Source organism: Vombatus ursinus, unplaced genomic scaffold (assembly GCF_900497805.2).
Source record: "Vombatus ursinus unplaced genomic scaffold, bare-nosed wombat genome assembly UNPS02014773.1, whole genome shotgun sequence".
In the NCBI taxonomy this organism is placed as follows: Eukaryota; Metazoa; Chordata; class Mammalia; order Diprotodontia; family Vombatidae; genus Vombatus; species Vombatus ursinus.
In genome coordinates, this window is record NW_020954551.1 from 4,174,564 (window position 1) to 4,200,830 (window position 26,267).

The 26,267-nt window shown below is 39.7% G+C and overlaps 1 protein-coding gene across 3 annotated transcripts in view; it reads right to left on the reverse strand.

Annotated features, from left to right (window-relative positions):
• The window catches only part of CUNH3orf67 (chromosome unknown C3orf67 homolog), a 215,966-nt gene that overhangs the window by 150,635 nt on the left and 39,064 nt on the right, over positions 1 to 26,267 (reverse strand). For all 3 annotated transcript variants that reach the window (XM_027863912.1, XM_027863911.1, XM_027863913.1), the window contains exon 5: positions 6,977 to 7,091. In XM_027863912.1, coding sequence (XP_027719713.1) covers positions 6,977 to 7,091 — 115 coding nt within the window. The remainder of the gene's footprint in view (positions 1 to 6,976; positions 7,092 to 26,267) is intronic.

Genomic DNA, 26,267 nt, shown 5'->3' on the forward strand with positions numbered 1-26,267 from the left:
ATGGTGTTCAGGGTTGGGACAAGCAGAGGTCCTGAGCCTTATGGGGCACACAGTGGAGTTTAAATGGATCAAAGGCAATCAATGGATAAAACTGAACTGAGAACTGAGAACTATACCTTTGCAGGGGAGCTTGATGTTAAAGCCTCTTGGGGTGTCTGAAGTACATTATACATTAGATCTAAGGAGGGAGAATAGGCAAAGAATAGGGCAGAAGAGTGAGGTTGAAAATAGTCTTCTCTCTCTCCTCGCCACCTACACAGGGTACCTCCACTCCCTCTTCTCTCACTTTTTCTACTCTCAGCAATCTGGCTTCCAAATGCATCACTCAACGGAAATTGCTCTCACAAAAGGAGAGCTTCAGTTTCAACTCTACTGACCTTTTTTCTCCCTCCTCATCCTTCTTGACCTCTCAGAAGTCTTTGCTCCTTAATATTCTCTCATCTCTCGGTTTTCATGACACCGCTCTCTCCCGCTGCTTCTCCAACCTGTTGGAGGGTTCCTTCTCAGTCTCCTTGGCTGGATCATCACACGGCATCTTTCATGCCATGTTCGATAACTGTGAGTGTACCCCAAAGCTCTGCACTGGGCCCTCCTCTCTTCTCTCTCTATACTCACTCACTTGATGACCTCATCAGCAACCATGGGTTCGATTATTACCTCTCTGCAGATGACTCCCATTTATATATATAGAGAGATATCTATAGATATCTAGACCTACTTCTTTCAGAGACCTATTCCTGCACCACCAACTGCGAATCACAGGATGGTTTAAATTAGGTGTCATGGAGACATCGTAAACAATACCTCCTCTGCAGTCACCAGGTTTGAGTCCCTGGTGTTATTCTTGAGTCCTCCTACTCACCTCCTATCAGCTGCCAAATCTTGTTCTTCCCACCTCCCAAATATCTCTTGCCTATGTCCTCCAGCCATCCCCCTAGTGCCCTCCTCATCAGTTCTCAACCGGGGACTGTGTTAGCTTCCTAACTGACCCTGGTGCCCCGAATCTCCCCACACTCCTTCCCTCAGTTACCAATGATTTTCCTAAAGCAAGGTTTTAATACATCCCCTCCCTCTGTTCAGTAAATTCTAGGGGCTCCTTACAAAATCCATTTGGCACCTGGAGCTCTTCACCACCTGGCCAGTCACTTACTTCCTCTTCCGCTCCTTACACTGTCCCCCTCCAATCACTCAGAAGAGCGACTCACTGCTCTTGAACTCACTGCTCTCCCACCTTCTATGGTTTGGCGCTTACTGTCTCTCAGGCCTAGAACGTTCTCTCTCCTCTCTTCCTACCATTTGGAAATCCTTGGTTTCTTTTCAGAGATGGCTCCAGTGCCACTTTCTGCAGGACAACAGTCCTGGCTGGTCCCATCAGATGTTTGTGCCTTTCCATCCAAGGTTACCTGGTGTCTGTTAACTCCCTGAGATCAGGGGCTATTTCATGGTTGTCTTGGTGTCTCCAGGGCTCACTAAGTATCTACTCTGTGCGTGACACATAGTAGGTACTCAATAAATGCTTGATTTATTGATCTGCAACTATCTGAGATCAATGTTTAATGTTATATAGATCACTGTGTAGGTATAACCAGAATGGTGTGCTGGAACCACACTCCAGCGCCATTTCCCATGGCAAGGGAAGAGAAGGATCAATGGAAGTATGTGACAGAGGGTATGAAGGCATACCCAGAATACCCTTCGAGGAATGACTATGAGTCCTTGCAAGGATGAACAATGTTGACTTGGGTTTGGAGCACGTGAAAACCCATTATCTGAATACACCAAATCAATCAGTCAGTCAACAAATTTTTTTTTTTTGCTTGTTTTGTTTTTTAGGCAACTGGGGCTAAGTAACTTGCACAGGGTCACACAACTAGTAAGTGTCAAGTGTTTGGTCTGAGGCCACATTTGAACTCAGGTCCTCCTGACTTCAGGGCCAGTACTCTATCCAATGTGCCATCCAGCTGCCCCAACAAATATTTATTAAACTCTTACTATATTTCAGGAATTGGGTGGGCTATAAAAACTGGGGCTATAAAAAGAAAAATGAAACAGTCCCTGCATTCAAGCAACTTACATTCTATTGAAGAGATAACATTTACAACATGTACACATCCAGTCATAAAGGTCTTAGAAAAATGGAATAACTTTAGCCCTCAAGGAGATCAAATTCTTTTGGGGGATACAATGTATGCATTAATAAGTATATACAAATTTCTGTTTGTTTGTTTTGGACTGAACCTGTGATTTTCAGCTGGGTAGGGAACTCATGGCCACAAATTTCCTTTGCCAGTACCTCTCTCCAATTTACAGTCTTAGAGGATTTCCTAGGGGGTTTGAAAGGTTAAATAATTTGCCCAAGGGCATGGAGTCTATATGTGGAAGAGGTGGGACTAGAACCCAGATCATTTTGATTCTAAGGCCAGCTTTCTTGACTCTGCCATGCTGCCTCACATTCACTGCTTACCTACTGACCTTAATGCAAAGGCAGGTAGAGGAGATGGCTTAAAATATATTGGCAATATAATCTAGGATTAAGGGAAAAAAAAGTGGCCAATGGCTTGACAAATAGAATTATTAATATATAACTATATATTATGTTGATTTTTCCCACTCAATCGATGAGCATTTATTAAGCATTTACCATGTCACAGGTATGAAATAAAAACAGAAACAAAAGAGCCTTTGCTTCAAAGAGCTTACAGAGAAGACAACATATACATATGTAAATAGACATAAAGTAATTGGGGGCAGGAGATACTAGTCACTAGAGGGATCAGGAAAGGCCTAATGTATGTAGTGGCACCTGAGTTAAGACTCAAAAGAAGCTGGGTCTTCTAAAAGGTAGAGTAGGACACAGAGTACATGCTAGGCATGGGCAACAGCCTGGGCAAAGGTAAAGCTTTTGGATGGAGAGATGGAGCTTCATGGAGGAGGAACAGCAAGTCAGTCAGCTTGACCGGATACAGAGTATACAAAGGAGAATAATGGGTAATAAGCTTGAAAAGGGAGGCTGGAGTCAAATTGCCATGAGCTTCAAATATCAGACAGAAGAGTTTGTATTAACACCTGGAGCTTCTTGCGTGAAGGGGCAGGACATCTTCACCACCCCCAACATGCACATTTGTTTAAAAGTTTAGGGCTCACAAAGACCTTTCCAGATATGATCTCATTTGTTTCTTACAACAACTCCTGTGAGGTAGGTGCTGCTGCTATTATTATTTTTGCTATTATTTCCATTTTAGAGATGAAACATGAAGCATGGTCAGACATATTTTAGGACTTTCACTCTGGCAGCTGACTGTAGGATGGACTTAACTGGGAAGAGACTTGAGGCAGGGAGAAAAGCTAGGAGGCTAGAAGTAATGAGAACCTGTGGTAGGGTAGTGGCCTAGGTAGAATGGCTGGATGGAAGAGATATCATGGGGATAGAATCACCAAGATCTGGCAACTGATTGGCCATGGCAACAGTGAAGGAAAGTGAGGAACAACTCTGATCTTGAGAACCCGATTGACTAGAAGGATGGTAATACCCTTGACAGAAATAGGAACGTCAGGAAGAAGGGTGGGTTTAGGGGAAAACACACTGAGTTTTGTTTAGACATGTTCAACCTGAGAGGTCTGTGGGCATCCATTTTCATTTGTGCAAACAGAATTGTTGTTGTTCAGTTATTTCAATTGTGTCTCCATTTGGGGTTTTCTTGGCAAAGATACCGGAGTGGTTTGCCATTTCCTTCTCCAGATCATTTTACAGATGAGGAAACTGAGGCAAAAAGGGTTAACTGACTTGCCCAGGATCATATACCCAGTAAGTATCTGAGGCCAGATCTGAACTCAGGTCTTTCTGATTCCAGGCTGAAGTTCTATCCACTGTTTCACCTAGCTGCCCCAAGTACAAGTGGATGCTTGAATGCAACTGGAGCTCACAAGAGAGACTAGAGTTCCAAAAGGGAATTCCAGAACTGAGTTGAGACGTGCTGAACATGGGAAACTCCTAATATCACAAACAATAGCACTAACTATATCTTAAGGCAAAGAGGGTCACCTATGACATGGAGAAATTCCCAGGAAATGATATAGTCTTCCTTCTAAATGTTCCTTTTTCAGATGATACTATGTTGATTCCATCAAGCCCCAGAAAATGTTAGGGTCCCCTCAATGAAAATAATGACCGTTTAAAAGAAATCAGCTTAACCAGCCACGTAGGAAAAAACAAAATGGGTTAAGAAGATCTATTGTCCAGATTACTTTGGGCAGGCACTGACCTTGGAGAGTAAATGTACTAAGCACAGAATCAGCTAAGACAAAGACACTGCATTTGGAAAATGACATAATGACTTCAGTGATTCCCAGCTGCTCACACAAACTCATCTCACAATTTATCTTAACAGTAACGGTCTTCCAAATACCGTATGATGATGAACCATGAGATACCACAGTCTCCAAAGAATCAAAAATATAGGTTATTCAAAGGATAATGGAGAAACTGGAAAAAGTCAGAAGCAGCAAGTTACCAATGACGATTTGTGTGCATGAAGTAGCATAAGATAACATAGAGGAAATGTAATTGAAAAGTGAAGTGGACTATGGTGTACTTGGAATCAAAGAATCCGGGTTCAAATCCTAGCTCTGCTATTTATAATCTATATGACACTAGATAAGACACAACCTCTCTGTGCTTCAGTTTCTTCATCTGCAAAATAACTGTTACATTAGACAAAGGTCATTAGGATCAAAGATTTTAAGGTGTCTTTCAGGTCTAAACTCACAAGAAAAGCAAGAAATGAATAGTCTAAGTTCAGCATTGGTGGTGACAGAGTGGTAAAAGACCTGAGATGAAGGCCCCTAGTTTGTAAATTATCCCTATGGAGAGTTTTTTGGAGGATAGGGATAAGAATCATTCAGGACGAGGGCTTAAGAACAACAAAGAGAAGGCAAAGGTACTTCCCCCCAAAAAATGAGTAAAATGAGTAAAAAGCAAGAAGTTTAAGGATGAAGATAACAAAAGTTTCTTTTTAAGCATGTGTGGTTTGAATTGTTGGCACAAAATTCAGGTAACTATGTGTACTAAAGATACACATAGGTAAGTCAACCTGGCAGCATGGAACCCAGAAGCAAGGTCAGGCCTGGAGAGAGAGATTTGGGAATCACTTGAGTAGGACGGTAGTTAAAGTTGTGTGGAAAACAGAACAAACCAAAGGGAGAGGAGATCAAGGCTCGAACACCTCAGTTAATGAGTTTGAAGAAGGATGAGTAAGTCAGTAGCCACAGTGGACAGAAAATGCCTCAGAGTCACACAGACCCACCTTCAAGTTCTGCCACTCACACTCTGTTGCTCGGTGACCCCAGGCAAGTTACTGAACCTCCTAGTGCTCCTAGACAACTGTGTAAGGCTATAGCCTGCACAGCAGAAGCCAATCTGCAGGAGTACAAGGAGTTTCTCCTGAAGTCCCATACATCAATGAAATCATAATGACCTCCTGTTGTTGGAGCTTTAAATTGGTCCAGCCATTCTGAAAGCAACCAGGAATTATACTATGAAAGGGACTCAAATGCCCACATCCTCTGACCCAGAGATTTCATGACTAGGCATTTACCCCAGGCTGGTCAAAGACAGAAAGAAAAGACTTAGATACACCAAAACATTTATAGTAATACCTTTTGTAATAGTAAAAAACTAGAAACAATACAGATGACTGGGGAATGGGCAAACACATTGTGATACTATACTAGAAAAATGAAAGCCTCATTACTAAAGGCTGAATGATTTGCCACAAATACCAATTGTGAAATTAAATCAAATACAAGAAATAATGACAATTGAGTAGACACACGGTCAACCATTTTGGCATTTGAGGGATCACTGTTCTGAAGTTGCCATGAGATAAGACACTTGCTGCTGAAATCTCTCCCTGTCTTCTAAGGGCACAAAGAGAAGTCCTGTGCTTAACTGTTTCTCTTTTGGCCAGCAATCCTGAGGGTCTTCCCCTCCCACTTTGACTTTTTCTTTTCGTTCTTTTTTTATTAAAGGGGGCATCCCTTCACTCACTTCTTAAAGAGGCCTATTTACTAAATGGGCATTGCCTCACTCAAAGTGAGAACCTAAAAAGACCTTAGCTTAAAAGGCCAAGGACTCCCACTGCATCTTGGGCCATCTCCAGTCATCCTGATCAATATCTGGCCACTAGACCCAGATGGCTCTGGAGGAGAAAGTGAGTCTGGTAACTTTGCACAGCCCTCCCTCACTCAAATCAAAGTCAATTGCAAGTCATGTGATCATCTCCCTGCAGTCATAGTCCTCTTCGAGAATGAAAGACAGACTACACACCAGGACAGTTAGGTGGAGTGCCCATATCATCTTTCTACTGACAGTGCAAGCAAGCCTTCTAGAATATTCACTTTGGTTCTAATTCAACGATTATTTACTCAAAACCTACTCCATACTGAGTAGGGCTGACAGGGATGGCAAATGGGTCTCATATGATTACAGCCAAAAAATATCTGTTGGATAAACAGTGAGGTTTGCTGCAGCCAACTAGAGATTTGCCTGAATCCTACTGGATGTTTCAGTAACACAAGTATTACTTATGGACCTTTATGGGCGTAGAATAGATATTAATGGACACAAATAGAACAATACTGATCTCATTAGATACTGAGGTATATATACTCTGCTGAATTTAGGCAAAGAATAATGTTTATTTCAACAAAATTTATATATTAACAAAATGTTAACTAACAAAGGTTGCTATATGAACCTATAAATTTAAGGGACTATTAAATTCCTTCCTTCCCAATTATGGTAACACACATAATTTAATTCTTATAAATCAGTGAACAAACAAAATTCCTTTATATAAGAGGATCAGAGCAATTTATAAGTCCTTATTTCTTCAAACTGTTATTTTTTAAAATTTAAGAACTCCTAGCACTAGATGTAAATTTTTTTTCAATTATGTAACAATTGAAAGATACCTACAATTTTGCGCTTGATCATAAAAAGTGGAATTTTTGCGTGGAGAGGGGTTGCAGAAAGCTCCTTATGGACTGTTGATAAATACAATCTTCGTTTAATGTTCCCTAAATCAGTTATCCTGAAAAAAAAAATAAAGGAAGAAGAGTAAGAAATATTTATCAACCACCACCTTTGGAAAACCCATTACAAATCCCATAAAATATGGTATAATTCACAAAGTGACTCTTTATAGGGATAGGGAGCTAATGTGGAACTTAAGGATTACCTTTTCATATGATTAGTAATTATATTAAATGCTATATTCCATTCAAACTTGCCAACAAGGATGAAGCTCTAAGTTCACTTAGGATGTTAATGTATCTTAGGACTCCATATGAGATTCTATGAAAGTCAATGAAAGAATTCAATCCACATCAACTGAGAAAGACCTTTAATTCACTAGGCTTTTAATAATTACACTTGCTCCAGTCCCTTACCTTGTGCTATCTTGGGACATACTGTTACCTACTACATAGGAAAACGGACCACTTGTTTTCTATAGGCCGTCTGACCTGTTTCAACACAGACACAAAAGCAGGCTGGCTGGCTTCCCTTCTAGGGCAAGTGGTACTCCTCTCCAACCCTGAATGAGCATGGATCTGTTTACTGCTCACTCTACAGGTCCTTACTGAACACAGCCATGAACACTAAGATTCAGTTTGCTTCAAGAGTACTGAGGCTTATTTCCTGTAGTATCCCCAAAGACTGGCAATCTCCCTACCTGCCTCATAGCATTATCCTGGAGAAATAATATTTCCTTATAGGGTATTTTTTTTAAAAATCTGGAAGCAATGATTAATTTGTCTCCCATTATTAACCATCCTATTCCTACTACACTGGTAATTTTCTACAATTAGGAATAGCTCATTAAAAGATCTCTCTTCCATTGTTTTTATAATATTGGAAATATGTTCTTTTTAAAGCTACTGAGGCTTTCCTGTTTCCTATAGTTATAGATTACCCTGCTCATCTTCCAACAATTTGTAAATCCCCTTACCATTTTTGGAAGCCCCTGTTCCCTCTCCTTGTGATTGGGGAGATGTTCACATCTAAGTATAGGGCTGGTCCAGCTGTTGGCAGAACGAGCAGCTGGCATGAATTCAGAGACCTGTTGCCCCCTCAAGATCTTCTACATCTGCCTGATGATGCCTGGCATTCCTTAATGCTTTCATTTTGCAAAGCGAGGGCTTAAAATGCAACCACCTCACTGACAAAGTCATACAAATTGCATCAGATTTTTCACTGAAAGCAATTTGTAGTGGGGACTGGGGCGAAGGGAGAAAGGGAATGCAGAGGTAAGGGAGAGACAAAGAAGGGCACAGAAAGGGAAGGCTGGAGACATCAAAGATAAACTTAGTCTACAAAGAGTTGCTAGATTTTGTTTTAACAGACCTCTGATTTTATCTGTGCTGGGAACAGTAAACATCTTCTCTCAACAGACATCTATACCTTCTCTGCAACTTAGTCTTAGAGATGTGCCTGGGGTACTGAGAAGGCAGATGTGACCACATCCCAGAGCCAGTATATTTGGAGGTGGCACTTGAACTCAGGTCTTAAATACTCTGAAGCCATCTACCTATGCACTAGTCAACACTGCCTCTCTGTTGCTAGGTGAATCCTTCTAAAGCAGTGCTGAGGACATCACTTTCTTGTTCTCCACTCAGGAAACCCCAACTCCTTAGCCTGGCATTCAAGGCCTTCCACAATCTGGTCACAAATTACTGGTCAAATCTTAGTTCATATTATTTTCTCTTTCAGGTACACGATACTAAATTCTGATCTGCTTGTTGTTTCCTCCACCTAGCAATCTGCTTTACTCTCTGCCTTTGCTCACTCTCCCCTAAGCTTAGCATGCCTTCTTTCTCAAACTTTACCTCTTCAAGGACCAGCTCACACACCAGCTCCCCCAAGTACCCTTTGTTGACTCCTTCCCCTCACAGCCCCATCACCACACCCAACCTTAGGAGAGCTTTCCCTCCACACACTCTCTCATCATGCTGTCATCAAGAACCGAAGAACTATCTGCTATGTGCAATGCACTATGCAAGTTACCAGGAGAAATACAATGCTTGCGATTCAACTAAACTGGCCTCACATGACACAGGATTCCAGTGCCTTTGCACACTCACGATGCTCCACCACTTCTCTTCCTTTAAAAAGCAGTGAAGCCTTTCTTGACTCCCACCCTTGCCAGGGCCTCATCCCCACTGCTCAGTCTATATTTGTATTTATTAGTTATATTTATGCTCCATATATATTTGTGTGTCTATGTGTTGCTTCCACCATTGGAAAGGAAGATCCTGACAAGTAGGAATTGTTTCATTCTTTATACTTGTTACCCCAGTTCTTGGCACACAAGAAGTTGGCTTATACTTGTTGAGTGCCTAAAATTCAATTCAACTATATCTTAGTGGCTGGCCTCTATTTCCTCAATAATTAAAACAGGAGGTCAGATCCTCTACAGAGAGAGAGGGAGGAGAAAGTGATGAAGGAGACATTTTTTGGATGATAAAGATGGCAAAGGATTAGGGATGACAGTCAGAGCCACGTGTGTGACTGACACAGGGTGAAGCAGAGGGACAAAGAGTTTAAAAGGTGAATCAAGAGGTCAAAATGTTGAATTTGGGAGGCATGGCCCTCATGGAGACTGATCTAAAGTTGCACATTAATATAAATGAATAAAATCTAGTCTGTGGAAGAATCTCTAAGTTGTGATATCTATGGCAAAAGACAGTAGTGGCAGGGGATCCCACACATGGTTGTGAGTGATTATACTTTCCTTGAATAAAGAAGTCACAAAATCTTGGTATGTCAATAACACAGCAAAATGCTTCATATCTCTGGATATAAAGACATGTTACAAAAAATTATAGGTCCAACAATGAACCCGAAAAAACTATAGTACGAGGATCGGCCTTGTTAAATTTGGTGATGCTTCTCAAGTGAAGAATTTTTGGCCACAGTAACTGTCAAAGAACTCCTGTTAGCGGTCCCAGTGGAGCTGCAATCTATACCGGAGGAAGGAGTACTGCCAATGAAATGTCAGGTCACTGACGCAGTCACTTTCAAAGACAGCTGAACTGCTCATTTAGAATTTAGAAGAGCTTGGGGGGTTTTAAAGTGAGTTCTTTATAGGAGAGAAAAGGCCAACCACCATGCAGGAAGAGCCAAGAGCTTTCTTGGGGTGGGGGTAAGGAGTGTGAAGCTGTCAGGGAAACATTAACAATGCAAGCCCGGGTCTGTCTTTCTTTACCTTCTAGCCCCTGCCCACCAAGAAAACTAGCAATGGCATTACTTCTCTTGTACATAAAAAGGCATTTTTAAAGCCACATAAGAGTTAATATATTTTTATTTCTGTACTTGAGCATTCATATATAAGGGTCAGACACATGATAGAAAAAGTAATGAGACTGTGTTGAGAAAAAATGAGGTAGTCAACAAGAAAATCAACCTCGTTTATAATAATATTCTAGTGATCAGCAGGTGCATAACTCTCCCAGCTATGGTCATTAACTGTATTCATTTCACATTTAACATCTACATTTGCAAAACATTTGAAAGTAAAATTACTTTTCAATTCAATTTTCAATTCCATTTTATATCTTCATCTTTGATTGACTATTTTTCCCTCACAATGGCATGTGCAGGGAGAATGCGAATAAATGGTGGTAACTACCCAAGAGAAAGAACTCATCGGCTCCGACTACCTCTTCACTTTGCACCTTCCTGTGTGTACAATCACTTCCCACTATTTGGTAATGTTCTCTTCAGGCTCAGAATGAACTTGGGGGGAGAGGAGGACTGACAGCACATTGCTGAAGGGCTGACTTGTTCTTAAAGCTGAAATGTTTCTTCTTTTTCTTTGATGACTTTACCTATAGATTTCTCAAATCTGAGAGCCCACCTTTCAGTAATGTGAACAAATAACCAATTCTTATATAATGAAATATTTAAAATGGTATCACTGATACCCTACCACAAAGACACAGCAATGTATTTTTGTGGTATCTTTTAGTATGAAATCTTAAATATGTATGTGATGTTTAAGTCTCTACATCAACTGGTGCTGTGAACAGCAAGGAAATGTGAGTGGAGTAGCAGGTTTTTTAAGCTTCCTCATCAATCAGGTCTGACGTTTCCCAAGCCTCACCAGGGGTAGATTCTTTCTGGACTCTTCCTTAGGTCCCTTCCACTGGAGCTGAGGATCCCTTGGGACCGCTCGAGCCTCAGCAGCTAACAGGTGGTTCTTGCATGCCTAAGTCACCTGGCCGTGTTCCCTTTGATAGCCGTATTCCACTTCTTCTAATGCCAGTTTTTCAGAGAAACAGGAAAAACTTATGTGAACTTCTGGGGAATGAAATGAGCAGAACAGTAGAACTGATACAATCCCCACAATGATATAAAGGAAAACAACTATGAAAAAATTCAACGATCTGATCAAAATGACTAATCATGATTGAAGTAGCCTTCTATGTTGAAGCATGGGTACCACTGATTTTGGAAGAAAAATGATGGACTAGAGAATGATGCATAGCACATGCATTTTCAGACATGACTAATGAGTTGATTTGTTTTGCTTCAGTATTGTTACCAGGGAGGGCATCTATTTGCTGGGGAAAGGGAGAGGAGAGGGTGAATTAGTGGGTAATGATTGATGAGGATGCCAAAAAAAAGAACATCACTAAATTTTTTAAAAAATACACACAAAAGGAAGTATAGAGGGGTTCACAAGTAAATAGAAGAATTTTACTGCTACCTTGTTAAATTTAATAAATAATACCTAACACACACACACACATACACACACACAGGGGTGGGGAGAATCAGGGGAAGGCAAAGGGAGACAGAAAGAAAAAGGGGGAGGAGAGAGAGAGAGGGCTTTAATGTTTGCAAAGCAGTTGACACAGATATAATCATCTGATCCTCACAGCAACTATAAAAGGTAGGTGCTACTCTTATCTCCATTTTGCAGATGAGGAAACTGAGGGTGAGAGAGGTAAATGACTTGCCCAGGTCATACCTGCCACGGCTGGACTGTGATCTGCACTGGTGAAGGGAAATGTCAACATCAGTGAGATCATAGCTCTATTTGAATGTTTAAGTGCACAGGTAAAGATGGGGAAAACCAAATAAGGCCAGGCTCCCTGCTCTGGTGGGAGGGCAGCACTGAGCAACTCTTAATTTGCTTTCATTTCCTCAATCAAAGAGACACAACAAAAGCTGAACCTCCCCACCAAGAAGTGAGTACCTAAGGTAAGTAGCAAGAACACAAGTCCCCCCCACAAACATGCCCATCTCCACGACAATCCTATTTCTGGGGCAGGTATCTCTATTCTTTCAGTTGTCCACATTTACAACTGCTGAGTAATTTCTGACTCTCCGCTGCTCCCCCTTCCCACCTAATCACCTGCCATGGCCCATCAATTCTGCTCCCCTATCCAGGTCACCTGCCTCCTCTCCATTTGCTCTACAACCACCTCCCTCACGCCCTCATCACCTCTGGCAGGGGCTCCTGCAAGAGCCGCCTAATAGTTTTCTGCCTATCGTCTCTTCCCACTGTAATCCCACTGCTGCTCCCTATTGCCTCTAAGATCCATACTCCTTGGTGCGACAATTAAAGAGCTTCACAAACCAGCACCCATCTCTCTTTCCAGACTAATCTCACCTACTCCCTCACACTCTTGTTCTATTTAACTTTCCTTCTTCTGTTTTCTGCACTCAGCACTCTATTTTGTGTCCCAGGCCTCTGCACAGGAATGGCCCTTCAAGGCCAAGCTCAAGCACCACTGTCAAGGCCTCTCCTTGTGCCCCAGTGATCAGTGCTTACACCCCACTGCCCTTCCCAGTTATCTGGCACTTCCTCAGGTGGGTATGCAGTGTGCCCCCTTCAGCAGAATTCTCCCAGCACCAACACCGACCTGGAAGGACGTAAATGGTACTTTCTAAATACTTGTCAACTACGGATCAGATGACCTGTGCACGAAAAGTGCTAGAGAAGACAGGTGAGGCCTCCATGTGCCTGCTGGTCAGATCCTCTCAGAAAGTCCACCTGAGGCTCCAAGCAGCTAAGTGACTGGTCCACGGCTACAAAGAGAGGCAGGAGTTGGTGGGGGCATGACCAGAGGGTCCAAGATCAAGAGCTGGAAGAGTCCATCAGCCCCAGTCCCACAATTATACACAAGAGGAAACTGAGGCCCAGGGAGGCCGTGCTACAGATGACAGCGCAGTGGCAAAAGGCTAGAAAACCACAAAAGGAGAGTAAGGGGTCCTTGGGAATCCGAAGGTGACCACTGAAGCTTAGTAAACATGAGGCAGGAAACACTCACACACACCCACACACCCAGAGACATGCATGTACGTGTGTGTGTGTGCACAGACAGATTTAATTTTAGGTTTGGTGTTTGTTTTGAAATAAAAATACCATAGATGAAATTACTGTAATTTTAGTAGTGGACAAACTGACATATCCTTTAATTTGCTTTCATTTTGTAAAATTTTAAAGTTTAACATTTCTTTTCACTGAAAATCGGATGGATTTTGATTTATAAATGTATTTCCTAATTGAATTAGACAGCATTTGGGAAGCAAGGTGCCGAGGGAAGGGGTTAATCCTAGAAGGAAAAAAAAATCTCCCTATTTTGGAAAGGTAAACTAACTCATGTCCATAAGGCCACTGAACATTGCTCTTTCCCTATTCACAGGTACTTTCCAATGTTAATGATCAAATAACATGGTTATGAGCATGAAAAGAAATACGTGAAACAGCATGGTCAGAGAAGACAGCAGGACCTGGCTTCCAAACCTGCCTCTAAGGCTCGCTGTCTGTGTGACCCTGGGCAAGTCAGTCATCCAAGCTCTGGGTTTCAGCTTCCTCATCTGGAAAATCAACGGGCTGGCCAGTCCAACCTTCTAGTCACTAGATCGCCTCTGAGGTCCCTTCCAGCCCCAAATTTGTGGAGTTCTAAAACACGATAAAGACTGATAAACATAGGATTCCTTCTGACATGATTCTGACGAGCTCTTTGGGTGTACTGTGCAGAATCACAAACCCTACTATTTTTGTGGTTTGATTTCTCAAAGGTCTCCAATGTTCATTTTAACGTCTTTTAATGGACATTTCCAGCAATTATTTCTCTGACATCTTAAGAGCAAGTTGAAATTGTGATTCCAGGGAGCTTGCCTTTCTAAGGGTCAATTTTTTTAGCTCAATTAAAAAATAAAACCAACCCCCCCCCCAAGTTGCATATATAGAAAGATGTGGATAAACTCTTATAATTATTATAAAAATCAATTATTTGTCATTTTCTATTTCTGCATAAGAAATTTTTATCCGCAGAGAAGAAAAAAAAAGCCACACTCCATGTCCCATTTCCTTAAAAGTAAAAATATGTGTCACAAAATATCCGGAGGACTAAAATAAAATAATTGGACCATTTAAAAGAAAGGTTTACACCCATTTCTTTTACTGCTGTTTCTACAGCAATAGCATAAAATCACTGTTTGGTTTGTGACACTCCTTACACAGGCAGATTAGCCATTTGCAGAGCTTCCTTTTTTATTAAAGAAACACAGAGGAACAGGAGTCGTTTTGCTTCTGGGAGTCTTTGACATAAGAGAACATCGTGATTTCTACAAATGTCATTTACAAAGTATATGGTTAGGCTTCCTGAAGTCTAAAGGAGAGATATTTCAGGACTGGATATCTGGACATCTAAGGGGCTTTTTAATTTTCTAAAAGAAGAGACTCAAGTAGGGGTAGGGAACCTGCGGCCTCGAGGCCCCATGTGGCCTCGTAGGGTCCTTGGGTGATATCTTGTGACTAAGTCCAAGTTTTACTGAAGAAATCCTTTTATTAAGGGGATTTGTTCTGTGAAGTTTGGAGTCAGTCAAAGGGCTGCACCTGAGGACCTAGAGGTCCCATGCAGCCTCGAGGCTGCAGGTTTCCCCTCTTTCTTCCCCCAGGATGGACGACAAATCTAAGCCCATCTTATTCAATGTAAATGATTAAGTCCGTGCTAAAACTCATTGTAAAAAGCAATTTTTGGTATCACACACACACACACACACACTTTAAAAATCAGATTTCTCCAAGGCAGTCTTCAATGGTAGTATCAACGAGTAATTTGGTAACTAAGAAAATTTAACTTGGTAGGTAGGAAACTAAGGCTGAGTTGTCAGCAGTAGTAATAAATGGCATTAAATAAGGTTTTCAGATGTGCCAAGTGCTTTCAGTCACCTTGCGAGATACCCTTTCTCCCTTTTTACAGATTAGCAGATAGGCTTAGTAAGTAACTTCGTTCAGGTTCTTAAAATTAGTTTCACAAGCAGATTCAAACCCAGTTCTCTCTATTGACTCCAATTCAAGTCAACAAACATTTGTTAAGCACCCGCTATATGCCAGGAACTGTGCTAGACCTTAGGGATACAAAGAAAGGTAAGAAACATTCCCTGCTCAAGGGCCTCATGATCTAATAAGGGAGACAACATGAAAACAACTACGCACAAACAAGTAGAGACAGGATATACTATCTCAGAGGGAAGGTGCTAGGAATAAGGAAGATTGAGAAAGGATTCTTGTAGAAGGTGGTTTTTTTAGCTGGGACTTGAAGGAAGCCAACTAATAAGAATTGAGGAAAGGGAACTCCAGGTGTGGAGGAAGAACCAGTAAATACGTCTGGAGTGGGAGAGACGGGAGTGTTGTGTGTAAGAAAAAGGGGGCCAGGTGAGGGAGGTTAATGGAAGTTCTTTGACAGTTAGAATTGGGGGGTACCTAGGTGGCACAGTGGATAAAGCACTGGCCCTGCATTCAGGAGGACCTGAGTTCAAATCCGGCCTCAGACACAACACTTATGTGTGACTCTGGGCAAGTCACTTAACTCCGCTGCCTAGCTAAAAAAAAAAAAAAGAGTTAGAATTGGGACATATTTCTAAACTCAAGCGGGGAGGGGAGTGAAAAGATTGGGGCTCAAAATTGCTCTGAGTTCACCCTCAAGTCAGCAAACATTTATTAAGCACAGTGGCCAGCACAGGGCATACAGAGAAAGGAAAAAAAAAGTCCCTGGCTTCCCGGAGTTCGTTCGAACAGGTGGTGAGCTGTCCGGGCCACACAAAGGTTAGATGGTTTGTGCATCATCACACGGCTACTGTCAGAGACAGAATTTGCACCAGCGTCTTCCCGGCTCCAAAGCTCAAGGAAGAAATCATGGCGACTGGCTCCACTATAACTGGATGGCCTCCCTGCAGCAAGGCAATCCTTTACTCCTCCCTAACTCATTCTCTATCACACTCCTTACAGAGCCTATGTAAGACTTTCTCTTCCATCCCCAATGCTCCCCCAGCACTCTTCACTCCCACCCTCCCAACACAGAGCCTTTACCCTTCACGATGAGCTGCTTTCTTCTCCTCTTCTTGACACCATCCCCCACTGTCTCTTTTGTTGTGGTGTCTCCAAGAGGAGATGGCTCTTTTTTCACCATGGCTGTCCACACAGGAGGTGGCTAATAAATGCTTGTTTCCTGACCAGTTCATACCTTTGATTCCCTAATCTCTTGTCTATCATCCCCCTCAAGCTGCTGCCCTACCTTTCTTTTCCCTTTTACCCCCAACTCCCAAAGAAAGCTGGTGACACTTGTTGCCTGCACTCGCTTTCTTCTAACTCACTGCCCATACTCAATAGAAACGGCTCTCCCCACTTATCAGGGATCTCATTCACTAGTTATTTTTGAATTGTACTTCTAACACAGAAAAGAAGAATTTTTTTAAAAATAGGCTAAAAAAAACAAGACAAGGAATTCAGGCAGAAGAAACTAAAGGAAATTAAACAGTAGTTCTGAGAAATAATAAACATTTAATAATAAGACAACAGGATGTTTGAGCATCCTAAGATTTTACAACTTTTTACTAGATGTAAATGTGATTTTATATTTCATTTAGTATTCCAAATGTTAATTTGTGAATAATGGCATGCTTGGGTCATCTCTGTGAGCTGATCTAGCCCAAATCAACACTTTTATTAAGGAAGCAGTTTGGAATTTTCTTTCGCAAGTCATAAATATTTTTTAATCTCATGTGTTCCTATCACTTTAATTCCACAGATGTTATAAAACAAAAAAACTGAGGGCAACAGATGATTTTTATTCCAAGTTAGCTCAGAAAACACACTGTAGAATACACAAGATATGTAACATACATAGTTTGGGATATACAGCTATATTTTAAATATTTTCTTTATGAAAGAGTTATAAATACAAAATCTGAGGAAAATTCCATGAGGTAAAAATGAAATAGATTGTCAATTCTACTCTTAATTTTCACTCATCAATGTTTCATTATAATCATTTTGTAATTGTTACTATAGAATTGTTACTATTTGCCAATCAAATTAAGCAGGAGATTGAGAGAAATGATTATTAATAACTAATGAATTAGGGAGATTCAGATTTCCCCCTTTTCCTTTTATCCTCATTTTAAGACTTCAGTCTCTGAAGGTTGAGCTAACCTTCTCTATCCAGACCCCACCCAGGTAAGGAAGCCATTGTGTTCTGCCCAGGTTTGGATGGGGATAATCTCTTTGAATAGATTGTCCAAGGCTGGGAGTAACCTAAGAAACAAATGACATAATCAAAGTTCAGGTTTAGTCCTTCCTTGTAGTAATCAGAGTTGACTGCCAGCCTCAGCAACCTGTACGCCTGCCACCATGGTTGTCTTTGGTCTATGAGAGATGGCCAAATGATCATCCTTTTATTAAAATGCTGGCATTATTAATAAAATGATTAAATTACCCAGAAATTACATCTCTTGAACCTTTTTAAATGTCATAGGATATAAACAAAGGGGAAAACAATTTTAATAAGAGCTGCCATCTATATAGCACTTTAAAGGCTGCAAATTCACTGACAAATATTATTGTATTTGAACAAAGGCAATGACATTTAGTTCCAATATTCTGCAATGGCCTCTCGATAACTTTCCAGTCCTATAACCAATAAGAAAGCAAGAAAAAGAGATGTTTGGTAAGGAAAGAAAAGAAAAATTTAGTTGTTTCTGGTGAGGCGATAGTATTACCCTAGCCTTCTTGCTAACTAAAATTTGTGAATGCGGTTTTATCACCTCTTCCACTTTCTTTCAAAGTTGCTCAAGAACACTCTATGTGCATTAACATTTATTAATAATAATAACAAAATATTCTTCATAGATTTTTCTATTTCAAGATGTTTCATGTGGTAACACATTAATCTTCAGTATATTGAGGAAATAAGTTTTATTACTGCAATCTGGTTTTAGGAAATGGTAAAAAAGCAAAAGGGCATTTTATTCCTGACTGAAAGAGAAGAATTCAAAAAACCCTAGGAGGCAAGCAGAGAAGAGAGCAGAGCCAGGAGGACACTCCACTGTTAAGTCTCTCTACACAATCATGTAACGTGAAACAACTTTAGGACACTCACGAGCCATGACCAATCACACTTCCAGAAGAATGATGATGAAACACAGTTGGCAGAGAGGAAGTGGAGCAGTGGTGCACAGTGAGATATATATTTTCATACATGATCAATGGGTGAGCTTGTTTTGCTTTATGATACTTAACTTGTTACAAAGGAGGGCTTTTGTTTATTTATTTTTAGGGGAAGCTGGAAGGATGAGGGGGTAGGTAATAACTAGTGAAAAAAACAAAAAAGAACAGAAGGTCAATTAAATATTAAAAAATATACAGAACAGAGTAGAAACAAGTTCAAAAGGAGGCGCAGACAAGCAGGACAGTGTTGGCACCACTGTGTTAAATTTAACATCCTTTTTTAAAAAAATCAAGCTGTAGATCAAGAGATTTATGGTTTCTTCTGTAATGCTTTTTTTCTGCTCTTTGTGGAAATCTCCATATTTGTTGTTCAAATTCATAAGAAAATGAACATTCATATTAAAAAAGGCCTCATAAAAATAGAACTATAACATTAGAATTAGCTTCCTAATTGGTGGGTCTATGGATTGGGGACATCCCACTATGGCTGCTACAACTCCCTCAGGCAACACAGATGTTAATTCCCATTCTGAAGTGGAAGGGCACAAGTCAAAACAGCCAAAGGGAAAAAGAAAAGACTTCTAAAGCTTTCTCTACCTCAAATGGAGATTTGGGCAGTCTAGCTAATCTCCAATTCTTAAGACATCAGATCCTCAAAATCATAGGAAGAAGCTCCTGAATCTCCCATCCCACTTTAACACCTGAATGAACTGATGAAGCAAATTTAACTGATGAAGTAAAACTGATACTGCTCAATATTCATCCATAACAAGCTTGGCCAATCAGAAGACACTCCCAAGGCTGCAACCTCTAATAGCTGCAAAGTGCTTTCACCACAACAAACCAAAAGATAAAAAGTTGGAGGGACTGTAAACACCCTGGGTGAGAGAGACAGGATTAAAAAATGATTCTAAGTGTCTATAATATCAGGCTGAGTAAGGTAAGATGAAATACATTAAGGAGACAGATGATGTCTCACATTTTGGTACAACTGGGCTTCTTTTACAGGGATTTATCCTGAGCAGCTACTAAGCATCAGACCTGGAGTCAGGAAGACCTGAGTTCAAATCCTGCCTCAGCCATTTACTTAGCTGTGTAATCCTGGGCAAGTCACTTAACCGTTCTTTGTTCCAATTTCCCCATCTGTAAAATAGGGATGATAACAATAGCAAGAGCAAATGAGATGATAGTTGTGAAGCACTCAACATGTTGCCTGGCACATAGTAAGTACTATATAAATGTCAGTTATCATCATCATCATCATCATCAATCTCTTACTATTTATTTTGTATATTTCAATTGATTACATAAGTTAATCTCTCATATTAAAAAGTAAACTTTTTAAGGGCAGGAAATTTAATGTGTATGTATTCTTTGTAAAATAACATGACCATATCCTAATATCCTAGTATGTTTTGATGACCCATTCCAGGTCCTCATCTATTACTGTAGGAAAGATGTATGTAGAGAAGAATAAAATATAAGAAAACTGGAGAGGTAAGAAGAGGATGATATGAAGAGTTTTAGAGGTCAAACAGAGGAAAATACATGTGATTCTGGAGGTTACAGGAAATTATTAATTGAATGGGGAAAGTAACATGGTGAAACTTGAACATTAGGAAAATCCCTTTGGCAGCTCAGTGGAGGATGGACTGGTGCAGGGAGAGACTTGAAGCAGAGATTTCATGTGACATAGACTCAGGGCCCTTCACAGGTGAGAGGCGATTAGTCACTGGTGGCCATGTGAATGGAGAGAACAGGGAACATGCAAGAGTTGTAGTGAAGGCGGAAAGTATCAACTGAATCAAAACTAGTCTCGAACTGTGGGTGGCCAGAGCCAAACAAACAGAGCAGGCTAGAGAGAGGAAACTCAGGATGCAAACAGAAGTTTAATTAATTTCAGACTGAGGAAAATAATGTATGCATACAGAAGGCCCCCTGTCCCCTAAAGAAGGAGGGCTTAAGGCTGCTAAGGCTAGGCCCACTTATATACATGAAAGGGGATGGCTCATAACATAATCATTCTTAGGTTTTGAGATAGCTCTCTTGGTTGGTATTTCTTGGGACAATACAGGTATTCTTGGGTCCCGTGGGAACGGTCACTGTCTCAAGTCTTAGGGGTCATGGCCACTCTGCCACGTACAGAACTGGAACTCTGTGAGAAGAATAGGAGGGCAGTCCTTGTCTGTGACAAGGAAAGAGGATTGTGAATGTGTGATGGCTAGCCCTGGCAACAAAGGGTAGCTAAATCCCTCAGTGAACACTTGGTGCTGGTCCAAGCAATACACTTTGCCAGAGGGTGAAATCATCCTGAGCACAAAGGATTATTGTTATGCCAAGCTCAGGACATGGCCTGCTTGCTGGACCTTAACTCTGGGAAACAAGGTATCTCCAAAATATTTTGACAAAAGACAAGATTGAATATGTGGAGTGAATAAGTGAGGAGTTGAGGATGACCATCAAGGCTGCTAGCCTAGAAAGATGGTGGTACCCTTAGGTACAGTAACAGAAAAATTGGGAACAAGGGACAGTGAATACTGTTTTGGACATGCTTAATTTGAGATATCTATGGGATATCTCATTTCAGATGTCCAAAAGACAAGAAGTGATGTGGGACTAAAGTTTAGGAGAGAAATTAGTGCTGGATATAGTGATCTAGGAATCATTTGCATAGAGATGATAATTGAACCTATGGAAGCTGCTGTGATCACCAAGGAAGATAGTATGGAAGGAGAAGAGAAGAGGAGCCAGGATAGAGCCTTGAGGGGCACCTAAAGCTAGTGAGCATGACCCAGCTGAAAATCCAGCAAAGGAGACAAGAGAAAGAACAGTCAGACAGGTAGGAAGAGAACCAGAGGAGCGTGATGTCACAAAAACCTAGAGAGAAGAAGAAATTCGAGAAGAGATGGTGATCAGCAGTGGCCAAGGCTTCAGAGAGTCAAAAAAACCCACCGCAGTGGAAGGATTCATGAAAGGAGACACAGCTTCCAGGCACACCAAGGTTAAAGTCACTGGGAGCTCCATGCTAGTTAGACCACATCGGGACTGGTGTGTTCAGGTTCGTGCACCAAGGTTTAGTGAGGACACTGATGAGCTAGAAAGCATTCAGAACAGAGTAATCAGGATGGCAAAGGGCCCTGAGTCCATGTCACATGAAGATCAGTGGAAGGATCCAGCTGCATTCACTTATGTCATGCCGGGGCAGGAACTGAGGCCAGTGAAAAATTAATTCCCTAACGTGGTAGGGGTCTGGGACACATTTGAGGTTCAATCCTTTGGAGGTCTGCCACTAACAGGGAAGGAGTCAGAAAATGAGCAATAAAAAGTGAGACCCCAAAGAAAAAAAAGACTGAAATTCCCAAAGATTTTAGACAGCAGAAAACTCTTGAGCAGAAGCATACCAAGCAACAGAAAAGATATTAATAACAGAAGGGTAAAGAAACTCCAGGACATTTAAATGAATCTAAATATATATGAATAAATACTGCAAGACAAGGAGAAATGAATCAACAGCTGATGAAGTAGAAAGAGGTCCCTGTGAGAATGGAGCCATAGCAGGATGTTCTAGAACGGTTCAAGAGAGAAACAAAAGTAATGAAAGAAATGTATAACCGGTAAAGCAGAAATAACTCAAAAATAGGAAAACTTGAATCCCTGGTGGCAGACTCTGCAAAAAAAAAAAAAAACATAGGGAGAAAACAACTAATTGGGAATACAAACACATAGAAGTTAAGGGCAATTTAGAAGAAGAGAAGAAAAAAGTAATAATGTTAAAAAAAACAAACCATGATCTTATACAAATAAAACATAATGATCTTAAAGATGGGAAGTATAGAGACAACTTAAGCATTACAGGTTTCCCAGAAGAACATGACAAATCAAAAAACCTGATCACCATAACACAAGAAATACAACAAAACTGCCTAGAAATTCTCAACACAGAAAACAAAGTGCTAATCAAAAGGTTACATTGATTGCCTTCAGAAAAAGAAATAAGAAAATAAAGATAAAAAAAGGAAATAAAAATAAGTAAAAATCTTATATGATGATTTATGAATGGTGTTTCACCCACTGAAATGTATGGTATTTGAAGACAGGGATTGTTTTTGTTCTTATTAACTCCAGAGCTTGGCATGGTCCCTGGCACATAGAAAGACCTTAATAAAAACTTGCGGACTGAATTACTGAAGTACCCATAGGGATAAGATCACAAATCTATTTGGATACATTAGAGTATCACTTCATTTATTCTATTTCATATGTAATGAGTGTTTTTCAGTGAGATAGGAACATTCTTTATGTTACATGGTGTTTTCAAAAAGCAATGAATTGGACATTCTGTCCATAATAGATACAAAAATCATTATCACTTAACATTCAATCTGGTTCAACAGAAGGAAGTCAAGAAACAAGTAATTTACTGCATCATTTCTGGCAAAGCAACAAGTCATGAAATATGAAAGGAAATGAGAAAAATGTGACCAGAGAGACAGATGTGAGTTTCAAAAGTGGTCATCTCAGTGGATAATAAGAAAACCACTGTAAATGAAAGCAATCTCTTAGAAGGGAAACTTGCAAGATCATCAGATTGAATTAAATGTATGAGAAACACCTGTAGGATGCTGACAGATTATGTGCAATAAAGTTAGCAAAATATGCAATGAAATCAATGCTCTCACAGTGGTTTATAATCTCCAAGCCCGGCCTTTGTAAGAATCCACTGTAGAATTCTCAAAACGATATAGTTGTTTGGAGAACTTGTTACCCTAAAAATACTTAAAGAGAGCATGATAATCTGAAAACAACTGTAAGGAGCATCCTATGTCACAAGAGGACATCAATCTCTGCAATGAAGAATGATGTGGACAAAGAAGGGAGAATTTGATTTGAAAATTATACTTCTAAGGAAAATTAAAGATCTGAAATTGGTTTATGTGTGTGCCTGTATTTTACATTTGTTCTGACTATATCCTTAAATTAAAAACCCTTCAAGGGTAGGAACTACATCTATAATTGCTTCTTTCCTCCACAGGATCTAATACAAAGTGTTCAAACAACACTGAGTAAACTAGCTTTTTAAAAGTCCAGTTTCAAAAAGAAAGCATCTATAATATTTCTTCTCTAAAACAGAGATATCAAAATGTGACAAAATGTCTACATCATGCTTTCTCAAATAATTTATCAGTCCATGAAGTCACAAACATCCAGTAGCATTCCCAAAATGACAACAGTCAATTGTAAGACAAAAGAACAATACAGTATCCTCAGTGCCATGTAAAAACTCATCATCACTGCAAAGAAAAATACAGTGCTCTAATTATTTGTAAGTTCTATATTTTTATAAAAAATTACTTAAAATTGTGAAGGCTTAAAATGATGATGACCTAATAAACAAAAGTAAAGTTACAAAGAAATAAAAATAAATATGTGAGATGATCAGTGGAAAAAATTGATAAAAACTCTCACAGCTAAGAAGAGCTCTCTCTTCAGACTTCCCAACTCAAATACCATTGTTCCTGAAGCCTTCCTTCACAACCTGTGGAGTAAGCTTCTTCTTTTGATCTCACATTGCACTTTGTTTTGAAACTTTCTAATGCATTAATTACATGATGGCACATGTGCTTGTCATAGACTTTACTCTCCATGAGGGCTGAAAACATAGTTCACCCAAACTTTCAATCTCCTCCCAAACTTAACACGATAATCTGCATAAAACTGCTGCTTAGGTAGCACAGTGGATGGAGTACTGTGCTGAGAGACAGAAAAACCAGAGTTCAAAACCAGCCTCATTTAACTAGCTGTGGGACCCTGGCTAAGTCCCTTAACCTCTGTTTGCCTCACTTTGCTCAACTAATCATAATAGCACCTACCTCCCAGAGTTATAAGAATCAAGTGAGATAATATTTGTAAAGTGCTTAGCACAGTTCCTGGCACATATTAGGCACTATACAAATATATATATGCATATGTATAGGTGTGTATATATATATATATACACATATGTACATACATACATACATATTCCTATAACTATATAACTGCCTCCTTTAGTGAATGGTTGTCCACATAATCACTGATGGAAAATATCAATAAAATATCATATGTCCTCATATTTTTATGTCTATTCAGAAGAGTACAAACTTGGGTTTTTTTTAAAGCCCCAAAAGAATAGAATCAAAAAATATTTTCTATTACTTTCCTACCTTACAGTGAAAAACCAGTAAGAATGAATTTTTCAATATATTGTTTAGGCACAGAATATTAAGAAGAAATTTAGTTTAAACCAGATATTAGAAGGAAAGAAACAAGGCTTTTTAATTTGAACAAGGCTCCTTTCCCAGAAACTCAAAATTTTTTTATAATACTATCATGCCTTATTAATCCAATACTATGAACATGAGATTTTCTATATGAGTAAGTTTTCCCAACATCTGGAAATCACCTTTGAAAACCTTAAAGAGCTTGTAAGTGTTAGAGCTGGGATTCAAATCCAAATCTCCTGACTCAAGACTGATCTTCATTCTTAAAATCTACTAAGTTCTGTAACGCAGGAAAAACTAAATAACCATATGTAATTAAACTAGCAACCTAAATTTAAGCTAAATTCTAAATCAATACACTTTGGTTGACAAGCAATTTCAAGTCTTTCCTATGGAGTAAAATTATGGGTATTTTTCCCAACTAAGATGTACTTTCCAATTTCTTGATTCATTCCCTAGAGTTGAGGTTTTGGGAATCTGATCTCCCCCCATGTGCATATGGATATATATGTATGCAATTTGCTGTTCAATACTTACAAGTTCCATAAGATATCCAAAAGTGTATGTTATAGTCCTCATTTGCAAAATGAAAGAACTAAGCCAAAAATGAGACTTAGTAACTTGTTCAACATTTCCAGAAAATGAAGGAGACCATGGATAGAATTTAGATCTTTCAAGTCTGTCCCTAGGGTCCCATCCGTCAGACCCCAATGCTCCTTCTCTTCCCTCTAAGTACTCCTTGATGCCTATTTTAAAAAATGTAGTGACACTAAGTTGTACTTCACTGATGAATAACTTAATGACTTTACTGTAAATGACTTAATAAAATTCAAAAGGTCTCTTCCATAATATCAAAAATCTTGTGGAGACCAATGAAGAGGTTCTATCCCATAATTCTACAGTTTCCAGTGTGAGCCTTATATCTCTTTCTTGTTTTCCATTTTCCTAGCCTAGAGTTGGCATCAAGAGGCTATCCAACTCAACACATTACAAACTATCCCCAACAGTCATCTCAGCTCTATCTGAAGACATTGAGTAACGGGGAAAAGTATCACCCCTTGGAGTAGCCAATTTTATTTTTCAACAGCTTCAATTGTTTTTTTTTTTAGCTTTTTATTTTTTTGATCTTATTTAGTATTATTTTTCCCCAATTACATGTAAAAACAATTGTAACATTCTTTTTTTTTTTTTTCAAATTTTGAGTTCCAAATTCTTCCCTTACCTCCCTTCCTCCCACTGAGAAGGCAAGCAATTTGACTTAGGTTATACATGTATAGTCATGCAAAATACATTTCCACGTAAGTGATTCTATGAAAGAAAACAGAGACAAAAAATAAACCCAAGAAAAATAAAGTAAAAAAAAAGTATCTTTGATCTACATTCAGGCTCTACCAGTTCCTTCTCTGGAGATGGACAGAACCTTTCATCATAAATCCTATAGAACTGTCTTGGATCATTGCATTGCTGAGAATAGTTAAATTAT